The following is a 16,609-nucleotide window of genomic DNA, read 5'->3' as shown; positions in this document are numbered from 1 at the left end:
GAACTGACTATGACAGTGAGTACAGGTGATGTAACATATGAGGGTAGAACTGTAGAACTGACTATGACAGTGAGTACAGGTGTTTAACATATGAGCGTAGAACTGACTATGACAGTGAGTATAGGTGTTTTAACATATGAGGGTAGAACTGTAGAACTGACTATGACAGTGAGTACAGGTGTTTTAACATATGAGGGTAGAACTGTAAAAATAACTATGACATTGAGTACAGGTGATGTAACATATGAGGGTAGAACTGTAGAACTGACTATGACATTGAGTACAGGTGATGTAACATATGAGGGTAGAACTGTAGAACTGACTATAACAGTGAGTACAGGTGTTTAACATATGAGAGTAGAACTGTAGAACTGACTATAACAGTGAGTACAGGTGTTTAACATATGAGGGTAGAACTGTAGAACTGACTATAACAGTGAGTACAGGTGTTTAACATATGAGCGTAGAACTGACAATGACAGTGAGTATAGGTGTTTTAACATATGAGGGTAGAACTGTAGAACTAACTATGACAGTGAGTACAGGTGTTTTAACATATGAGGGTAGAACTGTAGAACTGACTATGACAGTGAGTACAGGTGTTTAACATATGAGCGAAGAACTGACTATGACAGTGAGTATAGGTGTTTTAACACATGAGGGTAGAACTGTAGAACTAACTATGACAGTGAGTACAGGTGTTTTAACATATGAGGGTAGAACTGCAGAACTGACTATGACAGTGAGTACATGTGTTTAACATATGAGCGTAGAACTGACTATGACAGTGAGTATAGGTGTTTTAACATATGAGGGTAGAACTGTAGAACTAACTATGACAGTGAGTACAGGTGTTTTAACATATGAGGGTAGAACTGTAGAACTGACTATGACAGTGAGTACAGGTGATGTAACATATGAGGGTAGAACTGTAGAACTGACTATGACATTGAGTACAGGTGATGTAACATATGAGGGTAGAACTGTAGAACTAACTATGACATTGAGTACAGGTGATGTAACATATGAGGGTAGAACTGTAGAACTGACTATAACAGTGAGTACAGGTGTTTAACATATGAGGGTAGAACTCTAGAACTGACTATAACAGTGAGTACAGGTGTTTAACATATGAGGGTAGAACTGACTATAACAGTGAGTACAGGTGTTTAACATATGAGGGTAGAACTGTAGAACTGACTATAACAGTGAGTACAGGTGATGTAACATATGAGGGTAGAACTGACTATAACAGTGAGTACAGGTGTTTAACATATGAGGGTAGTACTGTAGAACTGACTATAACAGTGAGTACAGGTGTTTAACATATGAGGGTAGAACTGTAGAACTGACTATAACAGTGAGTACAGGTGTTTAACATATGAGGGTAGAACTGTAAAACTGACTATAACAGTGAGTACAGGTGTTTAACATATGAGGGTAGAACTGTAGAACTGACTATGACATTGAGTACAGGTGATGTAACATATGAGGGTAGAACTGTAGAACTGACTATAACAGTGAGTACAGGTGTTTAACATATGAGGGTAGAACTGTAGAACTGACTATAACAGTGAGTACAGGTGTTTAACATATGAGGGTAGAACTGTAGAACTGACTATAACAGTGAGTATAGGTGTTTAACATATGAGGGTAGAACTGTAGAACTGACTATGACATTGAGTACAGGTGATGTAACATATGAGGGTAGAACTGTAGAACTGACTATAACAGTGAGTACAGGTGATGTAACATATGAGGGTAGAACTGACTATAACAGTGAGTACAGGTGTTTAACATATGAGGGTAGTACTGTAGAACTGACTATAACAGTGAGTACAGGTGTTTAACATATGAGGGTAGAACTGTAAAACTGACTATAACAGTGAGTACAGGTGTTTAACATATGAGGGTAGAACTGTAGAACTGACTATAACAGTGAGTACAGGTGTTTAACATATGATGGTAGAACTGTAGAACTGACTATAACAGTGAGTACAGGTGTTTAACATATGAGGGTAGAACTGTAGAACTGACTATAATAGTGAGTACAGGTGTTTAACATATGAGGGTAGAACTGTAGAACTGACTATGACAGTGAGTACAGGTGTTTTAACATATGAGGGTAGAACTGTAGAACTGACTATAACAGTGAGTACAGGTGTTTAACATATGAGGGTAGAACTGTAGAACTGACTATGACAGTGAGTACAGGTGTTTTAACATATGAGGGTAGAACTGTAGAACTGACTATGACAGTGAGTACAGGTGTTTTAACATATGAGGGTAGAACTGTAGAACTGACTATGACAGTGAGTACAGGTGTTTTAACATATGAGGGTAGAACTGTAGAACTGACTATGACAGTGAGTACAGGTGATGTAACATATGAGGGTAGAACTGACTATGACAGTGAGTACAGGTGATGTAACATATGAGGGTAGAACTGTAGAACTGACTATGACAGTGAGTACAGGTGTTTAACATATGAGCGTAGAACTGACTATGACAGTGAGTATAGGTGTTTTAACATATGAGGGTAGAACTGTAGAACTGACTATGACAGTGAGTACAGGTGTTTTAACATATGAGGGTAGAACTGTAAAAATAACTATGACATTGAGTACAGGTGATGTAACATATGAGGGTAGAACTGTAGAACTGACTATGACATTGAGTACAGGTGATGTAACATATGAGGGTAGAACTGTAGAACTAACTATGACATTGAGTACAGGTGATGTAACATATGAGGGTAGAACTGTAGAACTGACTATAACAGTGAGTACAGGTGTTTAACATATGAGAGTAGAACTGTAGAACTGACTATAACAGTGAGTACAGGTGTTTAACATATGAGGGTAGAACTGACTATAACAGTGAGTACAGGTGTTTAACATATGAGGGTAGTACTGTAGAACTGACTATAACAGTGAGTACAGGTGTTTAACATATGAGGGTAGAACTGACTATAACAGTGAGTACAGGTGTTTAACATATGAGGGTAGAACTGTAGAACTGACTATAACAGTGAGTACAGGTGATGTAACATATGAGGGTAGAACTGACTATAACAGTGAGTACAGGTGTTTAACATATGAGGGTAGTACTGTAGAACTGACTATAACAGTGAGTACAGGTGTTTAACATATGAGGGTAGAACTGTAGAACTGACTATAACAGTGAGTACAGGTGTTTAACATATGAGGGTAGAACTGTAGAACTGACTATAACAGTGAGTACAGGTGTTTAACATATGAGGGTAGAACTGTAGAACTGACTATGACATTGAGTACAGGTGATGTAACATATGAGGGTAGAACTGTAGAACTGACTATAACAGTGAGTACAGGTGTTTAACATATGAGGGTAGAACTGTAGAACTGACTATAACAGTGAGTACAGGTGTTTAACATATGAGGGTAGAACTGTAGAACTGACTATAACAGTGAGTATAGGTGTTTAACATATGAGGGTAGAACTGTAGAACTGACTATGACATTGAGTACAGGTGATGTAACATATGAGGGTAGAACTGTAGAACTGACTATAACAGTGAGTACAGGTGATGTAACATATGAGGGTAGAACTGACTATAACAGTGAGTACAGGTGTTTAACATATGAGGGTAGTACTGTAGAACTGACTATAACAGTGAGTACAGGTGTTTAACATATGAGGGTAGAACTGTAAAACTGACTATAACAGTGAGTACAGGTGTTTAACATATGAGGGTAGAACTGTAGAACTGACTATAACAGTGAGTACAGGTGTTTAACATATGAGGGTAGAACTGTAGAACTGACTATAACAGTGAGTACAGGTGTTTAACATATGAGGGTAGAACTGTAGAACTGACTATAATAGTGAGTACAGGTGTTTAACATATGAGGGTAGAACTGTAGAACTGACTATGACAGTGAGTACAGGTGTTTTAACATATGAGGGTAGAACTGTAGAACTGACTATAACAGTGAGTACAGGTGTTTAACATATGAGGGTAGAACTGTAGAACTGACTATGACAGTGAGTACAGGTGTTTTAACATATGAGGGTAGAACTGTAGAACTGACTATGACAGTGAGTACAGGTGTTTTAACATATGAGGGTAGAACTGTAGAACTGACTATGACAGTGAGTACAGGTGTTTTAACATATGAGGGTAGAACTGTAGAACTGACTATGACAGTGAGTACAGGTGATGTAACATATGAGGGTAGAACTGACTATGACAGTGAGTACAGGTGATGTAACATATGAGGGTAGAACTGTAGAACTGACTATGACAGTGAGTACAGGTGTTTAACATATGAGCGTAGAACTGACTATGACAGTGAGTATAGGTGTTTTAACATATGAGGGTAGAACTGTAGAACTGACTATGACAGTGAGTACAGGTGTTTTAACATATGAGGGTAGAACTGTAAAAATAACTATGACATTGAGTACAGGTGATGTAACATATGAGGGTAGAACTGTAGAACTGACTATGACATTGAGTACAGGTGATGTAACATATGAGGGTAGAACTGTAGAACTAACTATGACATTGAGTACAGGTGATGTAACATATGAGGGTAGAACTGTAGAACTGACTATAACAGTGAGTACAGGTGTTTAACATATGAGAGTAGAACTGTAGAACTGACTATAACAGTGAGTACAGGTGTTTAACATATGAGGGTAGAACTGTAGAACTGACTATAACAGTGAGTACAGGTGTTTAACATATGAGCGTAGAACTGACAATGACAGTGAGTATAGGTGTTTTAACATATGAGGGTAGAACTGTAGAACTAACTATGACAGTGAGTACAGGTGTTTTAACATATGAGGGTAGAACTGTAGAACTGACTATGACAGTGAGTACAGGTGTTTAACATATGAGCGAAGAACTGACTATGACAGTGAGTATAGGTGTTTTAACATATGAGGGTAGAACTGTAGAACTAACTATGACAGTGAGTACAGGTGTTTTAACATATGAGGGTAGAACTGCAGAACTGACTATGACAGTGAGTACATGTGTTTAACATATGAGCGTAGAACTGACTATGACAGTGAGTATAGGTGTTTTAACATATGAGGGTAGAACTGTAGAACTAACTATGACAGTGAGTACAGGTGTTTTAACATATGAGGGTAGAACTGTAGAACTGACTATGACAGTGAGTACAGGTGATGTAACATATGAGGGTAGAACTGTAGAACTGACTATGACATTGAGTACAGGTGATGTAACATATGAGGGTAGAACTGTAGAACTAACTATGACATTGAGTACAGGTGATGTAACATATGAGGGTAGAACTGTAGAACTGACTATAACAGTGAGTACAGGTGTTTAACATATGAGGGTAGAACTCTAGAACTGACTATAACAGTGAGTACAGGTGTTTAACATATGAGGGTAGAACTGACTATAACAGTGAGTACAGGTGTTTAACATATGAGGGTAGAACTGTAGAACTGACTATAACAGTGAGTACAGGTGATGTAACATATGAGGGTAGAACTGACTATAACAGTGAGTACAGGTGTTTAACATATGAGGGTAGTACTGTAGAACTGACTATAACAGTGAGTACAGGTGTTTAACATATGAGGGTAGAACTGTAGAACTGACTATAACAGTGAGTACAGGTGTTTAACATATGAGGGTAGAACTGTAGAACTGACTATAACAGTGAGTACAGGTGTTTAACATATGAGGGTAGAACTGTAGAACTGACTATGACATTGAGTACAGGTGATGTAACATATGAGGGTAGAACTGTAGAACTGACTATAACAGTGAGTACAGGTGTTTAACATATGAGGGTAGAACTGTAGAACTGACTATAACAGTGAGTACAGGTGTTTAACATATGAGGGTAGAACTGTAGAACTGACTATAACAGTGAGTATAGGTGTTTAACATATGAGGGTAGAACTGTAGAACTGACTATGACATTGAGTACAGGTGATGTAACATATGAGGGTAGAACTGTAGAACTGACTATAACAGTGAGTACAGGTGATGTAACATATGAGGGTAGAACTGACTATAACAGTGAGTACAGGTGTTTAACATATGAGGGTAGTACTGTAGAACTGACTATAACAGTGAGTACAGGTGTTTAACATATGAGGGTAGAACTGTAAAACTGACTATAACAGTGAGTACAGGTGTTTAACATATGAGGGTAGAACTGTAGAACTGACTATAACAGTGAGTACAGGTGTTTAACATATGAGGGTAGAACTGTAGAACTGACTATAACAGTGAGTACAGGTGTTTAACATATGAGGGTAGAACTGTAGAACTGACTATAATAGTGAGTACAGGTGTTTAACATATGAGGGTAGAACTGTAGAACTGACTATAACAGTGAGTACAGGTGTTTAACATATGAGGGTAGAACTGTAGAACTGACTATAACAGTGAGTACAGGTGTTTAACATATGAGGGTAGAACTGTAGAACTGACTATGACATTGAGTACAGGTGATGTAACATATGAGGGTAGAACTGTAGAACTAACTATGACAGTGAGTACAGGTGTTTTAACATATGAGGGTAGAACTGTAGAACTGACTATGACAGTGAGTACAGGTGATGTAACATATGAGGGTAGAACTGTAGAACTGACTATGACATTGAGTACAGGTGATGTAACATATGAGGGTAGAACTGTAGAACTAACTATGACATTGAGTACAGGTGATGTAACATATGAGGGTAGAACTGTAGAACTGACTATAACAGTGAGTACAGGTGTTTAACATATGAGGGTAGAACTCTAGAACTGACTATAACAGTGAGTACAGGTGTTTAACATATGAGGGTAGAACTGACTATAACAGTGAGTACAGGTGTTTAACATATGAGGGTAGAACTGTAGAACTGACTATAACAGTGAGTACAGGTGATGTAACATATGAGGGTAGAACTGACTATAACAGTGAGTACAGGTGTTTAACATATGAGGGTAGTACTGTAGAACTGACTATAACAGTGAGTACAGGTGTTTAACATATGAGGGTAGAACTGTAGAACTGACTATAACAGTGAGTACAGGTGTTTAACATATGAGGGTAGAACTGTAGAACTGACTATAACAGTGAGTACAGGTGTTTAACATATGAGGGTAGAACTGTAGAACTGACTATGACATTGAGTACAGGTGATGTAACATATGAGGGTAGAACTGACTATAACAGTGAGTACAGGTGTTTAACATATGAGGGTAGTACTGTAGAACTGACTATAACAGTGAGTACAGGTGTTTAACATATGAGGGTAGAACTGTAAAACTGACTATAACAGTGAGTACAGGTGTTTAACATATGAGGGTAGAACTGTAGAACTGACTATAACAGTGAGTACAGGTGTTTAACATATGAGGGTAGAACTGTAGAACTGACTATAACAGTGAGTACAGGTGTTTAACATATGAGGGTAGAACTGTAGAACTGACTATAATAGTGAGTACAGGTGTTTAACATATGAGGGTAGAACTGTAGAACTGACTATGACAGTGAGTACAGGTGTTTTAACATATGAGGGTAGAACTGTAGAACTGACTATAACAGTGAGTACAGGTGTTTAACATATGAGGGTAGAACTGTAGAACTGACTATGACAGTGAGTACAGGTGTTTTAACATATGAGGGTAGAACTGTAGAACTGACTATGACAGTGAGTACAGGTGTTTTAACATATGAGGGTAGAACTGTAGAACTGACTATGACAGTGAGTACAGGTGTTTTAACATATGAGGGTAGAACTGTAGAACTGACTATGACAGTGAGTACAGGTGATGTAACATATGAGGGTAGAACTGACTATGACAGTGAGTACAGGTGATGTAACATATGAGGGTAGAACTGTAGAACTGACTATGACAGTGAGTACAGGTGTTTAACATATGAGCGTAGAACTGACTATGACAGTGAGTATAGGTGTTTTAACATATGAGGGTAGAACTGTAGAACTGACTATGACAGTGAGTACAGGTGTTTTAACATATGAGGGTAGAACTGTAAAAATAACTATGACATTGAGTACAGGTGATGTAACATATGAGGGTAGAACTGTAGAACTGACTATGACATTGAGTACAGGTGATGTAACATATGAGGGTAGAACTGTAGAACTAACTATGACATTGAGTACAGGTGATGTAACATATGAGGGTAGAACTGTAGAACTGACTATAACAGTGAGTACAGGTGTTTAACATATGAGAGTAGAACTGTAGAACTGACAATAACAGTGAGTACAGGTGTTTAACATATGAGGGTAGAACTGACTATAACAGTGAGTACAGGTGTTTAACATATGAGGGTAGTACTGTAGAACTGACTATAACAGTGAGTACAGGTGTTTAACATATGAGGGTAGAACTGACTATAACAGTGAGTACAGGTGTTTAACATATGAGGGTAGAACTGTAGAACTGACTATAACAGTGAGTACAGGTGATGTAACATATGAGGGTAGAACTGACTATAACAGTGAGTACAGGTGTTTAACATATGAGGGTAGTACTGTAGAACTGACTATAACAGTGAGTACAGGTGTTTAACATATGAGGGTAGAACTGTAGAACTGACTATAACAGTGAGTACAGGTGTTTAACATATGAGGGTAGAACTGTAGAACTGACTATAACAGTGAGTACAGGTGTTTAACATATGAGGGTAGAACTGTAGAACTGACTATGACATTGAGTACAGGTGATGTAACATATGAGGGTAGAACTGTAGAACTGACTATAACAGTGAGTACAGGTGTTTAACATATGAGGGTAGAACTGTAGAACTGACTATAACAGTGAGTACAGGTGTTTAACATATGAGGGTAGAACTGTAGAACTGACTATAACAGTGAGTACAGGTGATGTAACATATGAGGGTAGAACTGTAGAACTGACTATAACAGTGAGTACAGGTGTTTAACATATGAGGGTAGAACTGTAGAACTGACTATGACATTGAGTACAGGTGATGTAACATATGAGGGTAGAACTGTAGAACTGACTATAACAGTGAGTACAGGTGTTTAACATATGAGGGTAGAACTGTAGAACTGACTATAACAGTGAGTACAGGTGTTTAACATATGAGGGTAGAACTGTAGAACTGACTATAACAGTGAGTACAGGTGATGTAACATATGAGGGTAGAACTGACTATAACAGTGAGTACAGGTGTTTAACATATGAGGGTAGTACTGTAGAACTGACTATAACAGTGAGTACAGGTGTTTAACATATGAGGGTAGAACTGTAAAACTGACTATAACAGTGAGTACAGGTGTTTAACATATGAGGGTAGAACTGTAGAACTGACTATAACAGTGAGTACAGGTGTTTAACATATGGGGGTAGAACTGTAGAACTGACTATAACAGTGAGTACAGGTGTTTAACATATGAGGGTAGAACTGTAGAACTGACTATAACAGTGAGTACAGGTGTTTAACATATGAGGGTAGAACTGTAGAACTGACTATAACAGTGAGTACAGGTGTTTAACATATGAGCGTAGAACTGACTATGACAGTGAGTATAGGTGTTTTAACATATGAGGGTAGAACTGTAGAACTGACTATGACAGTGAGTACAGGTGTTTTAACATATGAGGGTAGAACTGTAAAAATAACTATGACATTGAGTACAGGTGATGTAACATATGAGGGTAGAACTGTAGAACTGACTATGACATTGAGTACAGGTGATGTAACATATGAGGGTAGAACTGTAGAACTAACTATGACATTGAGTACAGGTGATGTAACATATGAGGGTAGAACTGTAGAACTGACTATAACAGTGAGTACAGGTGTTTAACATATGAGAGTAGAACTGTAGAACTGACTATAACAGTGAGTACAGGTGTTTAACATATGAGGGTAGAACTGTAGAACTGACTATAACAGTGAGTACAGGTGTTTAACATATGAGCGTAGAACTGACAATGACAGTGAGTATAGGTGTTTTAACATATGAGGGTAGAACTGTAGAACTAACTATGACAGTGAGTACAGGTGTTTTAACATATGAGGGTAGAACTGCAGAACTGACTATGACAGTGAGTACATGTGTTTAACATATGAGCGTAGAACTGACTATGACAGTGAGTATAGGTGTTTTAACATATGAGGGTAGAACTGTAGAACTAACTATGACAGTGAGTACAGGTGTTTTAACATATGAGGGTAGAACTGTAGAACTGACTATGACATTGAGTACAGGTGATGTAACATATGAGGGTAGAACTGTAGAACTAACTATGACATTGAGTACAGGTGATGTAACATATGAGGGTAGAACTGTAGAACTGACTATAACAGTGAGTACAGGTGTTTAACATATGAGGGTAGAACTCTAGAACTGACTATAACAGTGAGTACAGGTGTTTAACATATGAGGGTAGAACTGACTATAACAGTGAGTACAGGTGTTTAACATATGAGGGTAGAACTGACTATAACAGTGAGTACAGGTGTTTAACATATGAGGGTAGAACTGTAGAACTGACTATAACAGTGAGTACAGGTGATGTAACATATGAGGGTAGAACTGACTATAACAGTGAGTACAGGTGTTTAACATATGAGGGTAGTACTGTAGAACTGACTATAACAGTGAGTACAGGTGTTTAACATATGAGGGTAGAACTGTAGAACTGACTATAACAGTGAGTACAGGTGTTTAACATATGAGGGTAGAACTGTAGAACTGACTATAACAGTGAGTACAGGTGTTTAACATATGAGGGTAGAACTGTAGAACTGACTATGACAGTGAGTACAGGTGTTTAACATATGAGCGTAGAACTGACTATGACAGTGAGTATAGGTGTTTTAACATATGAGGGTAGAACTGTAGAACTAACTATGACAGTGAGTACAGGTGTTTTAACATATGAGGGTAGAACTGTAGAACTGACTATGACATTGAGTACAGGTGATGTAACATATGAGGGTAGAACTGTAGAACTAACTATGACATTGAGTACAGGTGATGTAACATATGAGGGTAGAACTGTAGAACTGACTATAACAGTGAGTACAGGTGTTTAACATATGAGGGTAGAACTCTAGAACTGACTATAACAGTGAGTACAGGTGTTTAACATATGAGGGTAGAACTGACTATAACAGTGAGTACAGGTGTTTAACATATGAGGGTAGAACTGACTATAACAGTGAGTACAGGTGTTTAACATATGAGGGTAGAACTGTAGAACTGACTATAACAGTGAGTACAGGTGATGTAACATATGAGGGTAGAACTGACTATAACAGTGAGTACAGGTGTTTAACATATGAGGGTAGTACTGTAGAACTGACTATAACAGTGAGTACAGGTGTTTAACATATGAGGGTAGAACTGTAGAACTGACTATAACAGTGAGTACAGGTGTTTAACATATGAGGGTAGAACTGTAGAACTGACTATAACAGTGAGTACAGGTGTTTAACATATGAGGGTAGAACTGTAGAACTGACTATGACAGTGAGTACAGGTGTTTAACATATGAGGGTAGAACTGTAGAACTGACTATGACAGTGAGTACAGGTGATGTAACATATGAGGGTAGAACTGACTATGACAGTGAGTACAGGTGTTTAACATATGAGGGTAGAACTGACTATGACAGTGAGTACAGGTGATGTAACATATGAGGGTAGAACTGTAGAACTGACTATAACAGTGAGTACAGGTGTTTAACATATGAGGGTAGAACTGACTATAACAGTGAGTACAGGTGTTTAACATATGAGGGTAGAACTGTAGAACTGACTATAACAGTGAGTACAGGTGTTTAACATATGAGGGTAGAAGTGGTCCTACACTTCTCTAACCGCCCTCTTACCTGTGAACTGAGGTGTCCTGAGGTACCAGCAGAAGTTAATGACAACAGGAAGGAGGGGGAGCTGGAGGGAAGGGGGTGTATTGCGCCGTAGAAGGGCCTGGGTTGGAAAAAGGACTGGTATGGGGCAGTGGGAATACCTGAGAAAGTGGGGAAATAGAGGGGAAGACAAGAGGGGGACAGAGAGTCAGTTAGGGTCCTTGTCTACAATCCTACTTCTCTGATCTCTAACTTCTCTGAACTGTGATGGTGATGTATAGATTGATGTACATTCTTGTTATGTTACCTCTACTGTAATCCCTCTCTAACTGCTCTGCCAGATCATCTAGGTCCATACACATCAGGATCCTCAATGTGTTCTTCACAGCTCTCTCAGGGCCGTAACTCTTCACCATCTGATCCACTGTGTCCTGTCTGTCAGAGTTCTCCAGCTGGCTCTCTGGGATGGGAGGAAAGCCTAACATCCTGCCACCATTCAGGTGAGACTGAATGTTATAATGAAGTCAGTTGAATGTTCTTTCTGGTTAGACCTACACTGAACTGTGATGGTGATGTATAGATTGATGTACATTATTGTTGTTACCTCTAGTATAATCTCTCTCTAACTTCTCTGCCAGATCATCCAGATTCATCTCCCTCAGGATCCAGAGTGTGATCCTCATAGCTCCCTCAGGGCAGTATCTCTTCACCATCTGATCCACTGTCTCCTGTCTGCTAGTGTTCTCCAGCTGTTTCTCTGGGATGGGAGGAGAGCCTAACATCCTGCCAACATTCAGTTTAGACTGAAATGTCTTCAGCTGTTCTTCAGTGAGCTCTTCCAGACTGGTCAGCAGTAGAACTGGAAAGAGAGAAACAGGGGAAATAGAGGGGAAGATAGGAGGGGGGATAGAGAGTCAGTTAGGGTTCTTGTCTACAATCCTACTTCTCTGATCTCTAACTTCTCTGCCAGATCATTCTGGTTCATCTTCCAGATTAGGAAGCTCAGGAAGAGATATACAGTCATGATTAGAAAGTCTAATACATTTGTGAAATCTTCCCTACTGTATTGGTGATTGTATGTATGGAATGTAATGAATGTTGGATTGTTTAATCATAATGGGGTCACCTGGATACATCATGAATAAACATTATAAAAGAGGAGCCTGCTGAATGTTATTATGAAGTCAGTTGAATGTTCTTTCTGGTTAGACCTACACTGAACTGTGATGGTGATGTATAGATTGATGTACATTGTTGTTATGTTACCTCCAATGTAATCTCTCTGTAACTGCTCTGCCAGATCACCCAGCTTCATCCACATCAGGATCCTCAATGTGTTCCTCACAGCTCTCTCAGGGCCGTATCCCTTCACCATCTGATCCACTGTCTCCTGTCTGTCAGAGTTCTCCAGCTGACTCTCTGGGATGAGAGGAAAGCCTAACATCCAGCCACTAGTCAGGCGAGACTGAAATGTCTTCAGCTGTTCTTCAGTGAGCTCCTTCAGAGTGGTCAGCAGCAGAGCTGGAACATCCAACATGGAGGTTCTCTAAAATAACAAAGATGATATGATGTAAGGACGAGAATATAAAAACTGACTAGTGATATCAAATAAAGATCATTAATGTATTAATATTTTTAAGACGTACTAGAATATTTATACAGGTCTCTCAATATCTCATATGATCATGAAATACATTACATTAGGAACTTTAACACACACACACACACTGCAGTGTCTTCAGAGAATACTGTGATCTACTGTATGTGGTTTGCTCACATTGACTTTAGACTTGGCCACTAGTCTTACCTTTCCCACATTCAGCACCTTCAGGTTCCCCTCCAGCCTAGAGATCACAGTCTCCAGACTACGATACTTCTCTCCAGACAGGGTCAACCTGGACACAGGAAACAGTCACTACACTGTTCTGTTCCCCTACACCACCACCACATGCTGTTGTCACTACACTGTTCTGTTCCCCTACACCACCAACACATGCTGTGGTCACTACACTGTTCTGTTCCCTACACCACCACCACATGCTGTGGTCACTACACTGTTCTGTTTCCCTACACCACCACCACATGCTGTGGTCACTACACTGTTCTGTTCCCCTACACCACCACCACATGCTGTGGTCACTACACTGTTCTGTTCCCCTACACCACCACCACATGCTGTGGTCACTACACTGTTCTGTTCCCTACACCACCACCACATGCTGTGGTCACTACACTGTTCTGTTCCCCTACACCACCACCACATGCTGTGGTCACTACACTGTTCTGTTCCCTACACCACCACCACATGCTGTGGTCACTACACTGTTCTGTTCCCCTACACCACCACCACATGCTGTGGTCACTACACTGTTCTGTTCCCCTACACCACCACCACATGCTGTGGTCACTACACTGTTCTGTTCCCTACACCACCACCACATGCTGTGGTCACTACACTGTTCTGTTCCCCTACACCACCACTACATGCTGTGGTCACTACACTGTTCTGTTCCTCTACACCACCACATGCTGTGGTCACTACACTGTTCTGTTCCCCTACACCACCACCACATGCTGTGGTCACTACACTGTTCTGTTCCCCTACAGCACCACCACATGCTGTGGTCACTACACTGTTCTGTTCCCCTACACCACCACCACATGCTGTGGTCACTACACTGTTCTGTTCCCCTACACCACCACCACATGCTGTGGTCATTAACTATAGGTCTACTGTCATTAATTATAGGTGTCATTAACTATAGGTGTCATTAACTATAGGTGTCATTAACTATAGGTGTCATTAACTATAGGTGTCATTAACTATAGGTGTCATTAACTATAGGTCTACTGTCATTAACTACAGGTGTCATTAACTATAGGTCTACTGTCATTAACTATAGGTGTCATTAACTATAGGTGTCATTAACTATAGGTCTACTGTCATTAACTACAGGTGTCATTAACTATAGGTCTACTGTCATTAACTATAGGTGTCATTAACTATAGGTCTACTGTCATTAACTATAGGTGTCATTAACTATAGGTGTCATTAACTATAGGTCTACTGTCATTAACTACAGGTGTCATTAACTATAGGTCTACTGTCATTAACTATAGGTGTCATTAACTATAGGTGTCATTAACTATAGGTCTACTGTCATTAACTACAGGTGTCATTAACTATAGGTCTACTGTCATTAACTATAGGTGTCATTAACTATAGGTGTCATTAACTATAGGTGTCATTAACTATAGGTCTACTGTCATTAACTATAGGTGTCATTAACTATAGGTGTCATTAACTATAGGTCTACTGTCATTAACTATAGGTGTCATTAACTATAGGTGTCATTAACTATAGGTGTCATTAACTATAGGTCTACTGTCATTAACTATAGGTGTCATTAACTATAGGTGTCATTAACTATAGGTCTACTGTCATTAACTATAGGTGTCATTAACTATAGGTGTCATTAACTATAGGTGTCATTAACTATAGGTGTCATCAATTATAGGTGTCATTAACTATAGGTCTACTGTCATTAACTACAGGTGTCATTAACTATAGGTGTCATTAACTATAGGTCTACTGTCGTTAACTATAGGTGTCATTAACTATAGTTAACTATAGTTAATGACAGTAGACCTATAGTTAATGACACCTATAGTTAATGACAGTAGACCTATAGTTAATGACACCTATAGTTAATGACAGTAGACCTATAGTTAATGACACCTATAGTTAATGACACCTATAATTAATGACACCTATAGTTAATGACACCTATGACACTTATAGTTAATGAGACGTATAGTTAATGACAGTAGCCTACCCTCACTCAGAGAACACCAGTAGCGTACCCTCACACAGAGAACACCAGTAGCCTACCCTCACACAGAGAACACCAGTAGCCTACCCTCACACAGAGAACACCAGTAGCCTACCCTCACACAGAGAACACCAGTAGTCTACCCTCACACAGAGAACACCAGTAGCCTACCCTCACTCAGAGAACACCAGTAGCCTACCCTCACAGAGAACACCAGTAGCCTACCCTCACACAGAGAACACCAGTAGTCTACCCTCACACAGAGAACACCAGTAGCCTACCCTCAGAGAACACCAGTAGCCTACCCTCACACAGAGAACACCAGTAGTCTACCTCCACACAGAGAACACCAGTAGTCTACCCTCACACAGAGAACACCAGTAGTCTACCCTCACACAGAGAACACCAGTAGCCTACCCTCAGAGAACACCAGTAGCCTACCCTCCACACAGAGAACACCAGCAGTCTACCTCCACACAGAGAACACCAGTAGTCTACCCTCACAGAACACCAGTAGCCTACCCCCTCAGAGAACACCAGTAGCCTACCCCCACACAGAGAACACCAGTAGCCTACCCTCCACACAGAGAACACCAGTAGCCTACCCTCACAGAACAGCAGTAGCCTACCCCACAGAGAACACCAGTAGTCTACCCTCACACAGAGAACACCAGTAGTCTACCTCCACACAGAGAACACCAGTAGCCTACCCTCCACACAGAGAACACCAGTAGTCTACCCTCCACACAGAGAACACCAGTAGCCTAGCCTTACACAGAGAACACCAGTAGCCTACCCTTACACAGATAACACCAGTAGCCTATCCCCTCACAGAGAACACCAGTAGCCTACCCTCACAGAACAGCAGTAGCCTACCCTCACACAGAGAACACCAGTAGTCTACCCTCACACAGAGAACACCAGTAGTGTACCT

The 16,609-nt window shown here is 39.8% G+C and overlaps 1 protein-coding gene across 1 annotated transcript in view; it reads right to left on the bottom strand.

Annotated features, from left to right (window-relative positions):
* Positions 1 to 13,859, bottom strand: part of LOC139541791 (uncharacterized) — a 28,904-nt gene extending 15,045 nt beyond the window's left edge. Inside the window, exons 1-5 of the mRNA XM_071346737.1 lie at positions 13,650 to 13,859; positions 13,109 to 13,388; positions 12,433 to 12,701; positions 12,150 to 12,348; positions 11,867 to 12,003 (exon numbers count right to left, since the gene is read on the bottom strand). Of these exons, the coding sequence (XP_071202838.1) occupies positions 11,867 to 12,003; positions 12,150 to 12,348; positions 12,433 to 12,701; positions 13,109 to 13,379 (876 nt within the window). The 5' untranslated portion in view covers positions 13,380 to 13,388; positions 13,650 to 13,859. The remainder of the gene's footprint in view (positions 1 to 11,866; positions 12,004 to 12,149; positions 12,349 to 12,432; positions 12,702 to 13,108; positions 13,389 to 13,649) is intronic.
* Between the last annotated feature and the right edge of the window lie 2,750 nt (positions 13,860 to 16,609).

This window comes from Salvelinus alpinus, chromosome 2, assembly GCF_045679555.1.
Source record: "Salvelinus alpinus chromosome 2, SLU_Salpinus.1, whole genome shotgun sequence".
Taxonomy (NCBI): domain Eukaryota; kingdom Metazoa; phylum Chordata; class Actinopteri; order Salmoniformes; family Salmonidae; genus Salvelinus; species Salvelinus alpinus.
Note: the sequence above shows the minus strand (reverse complement) of the source record. Positions and strands in the feature narration are given on the sequence as shown.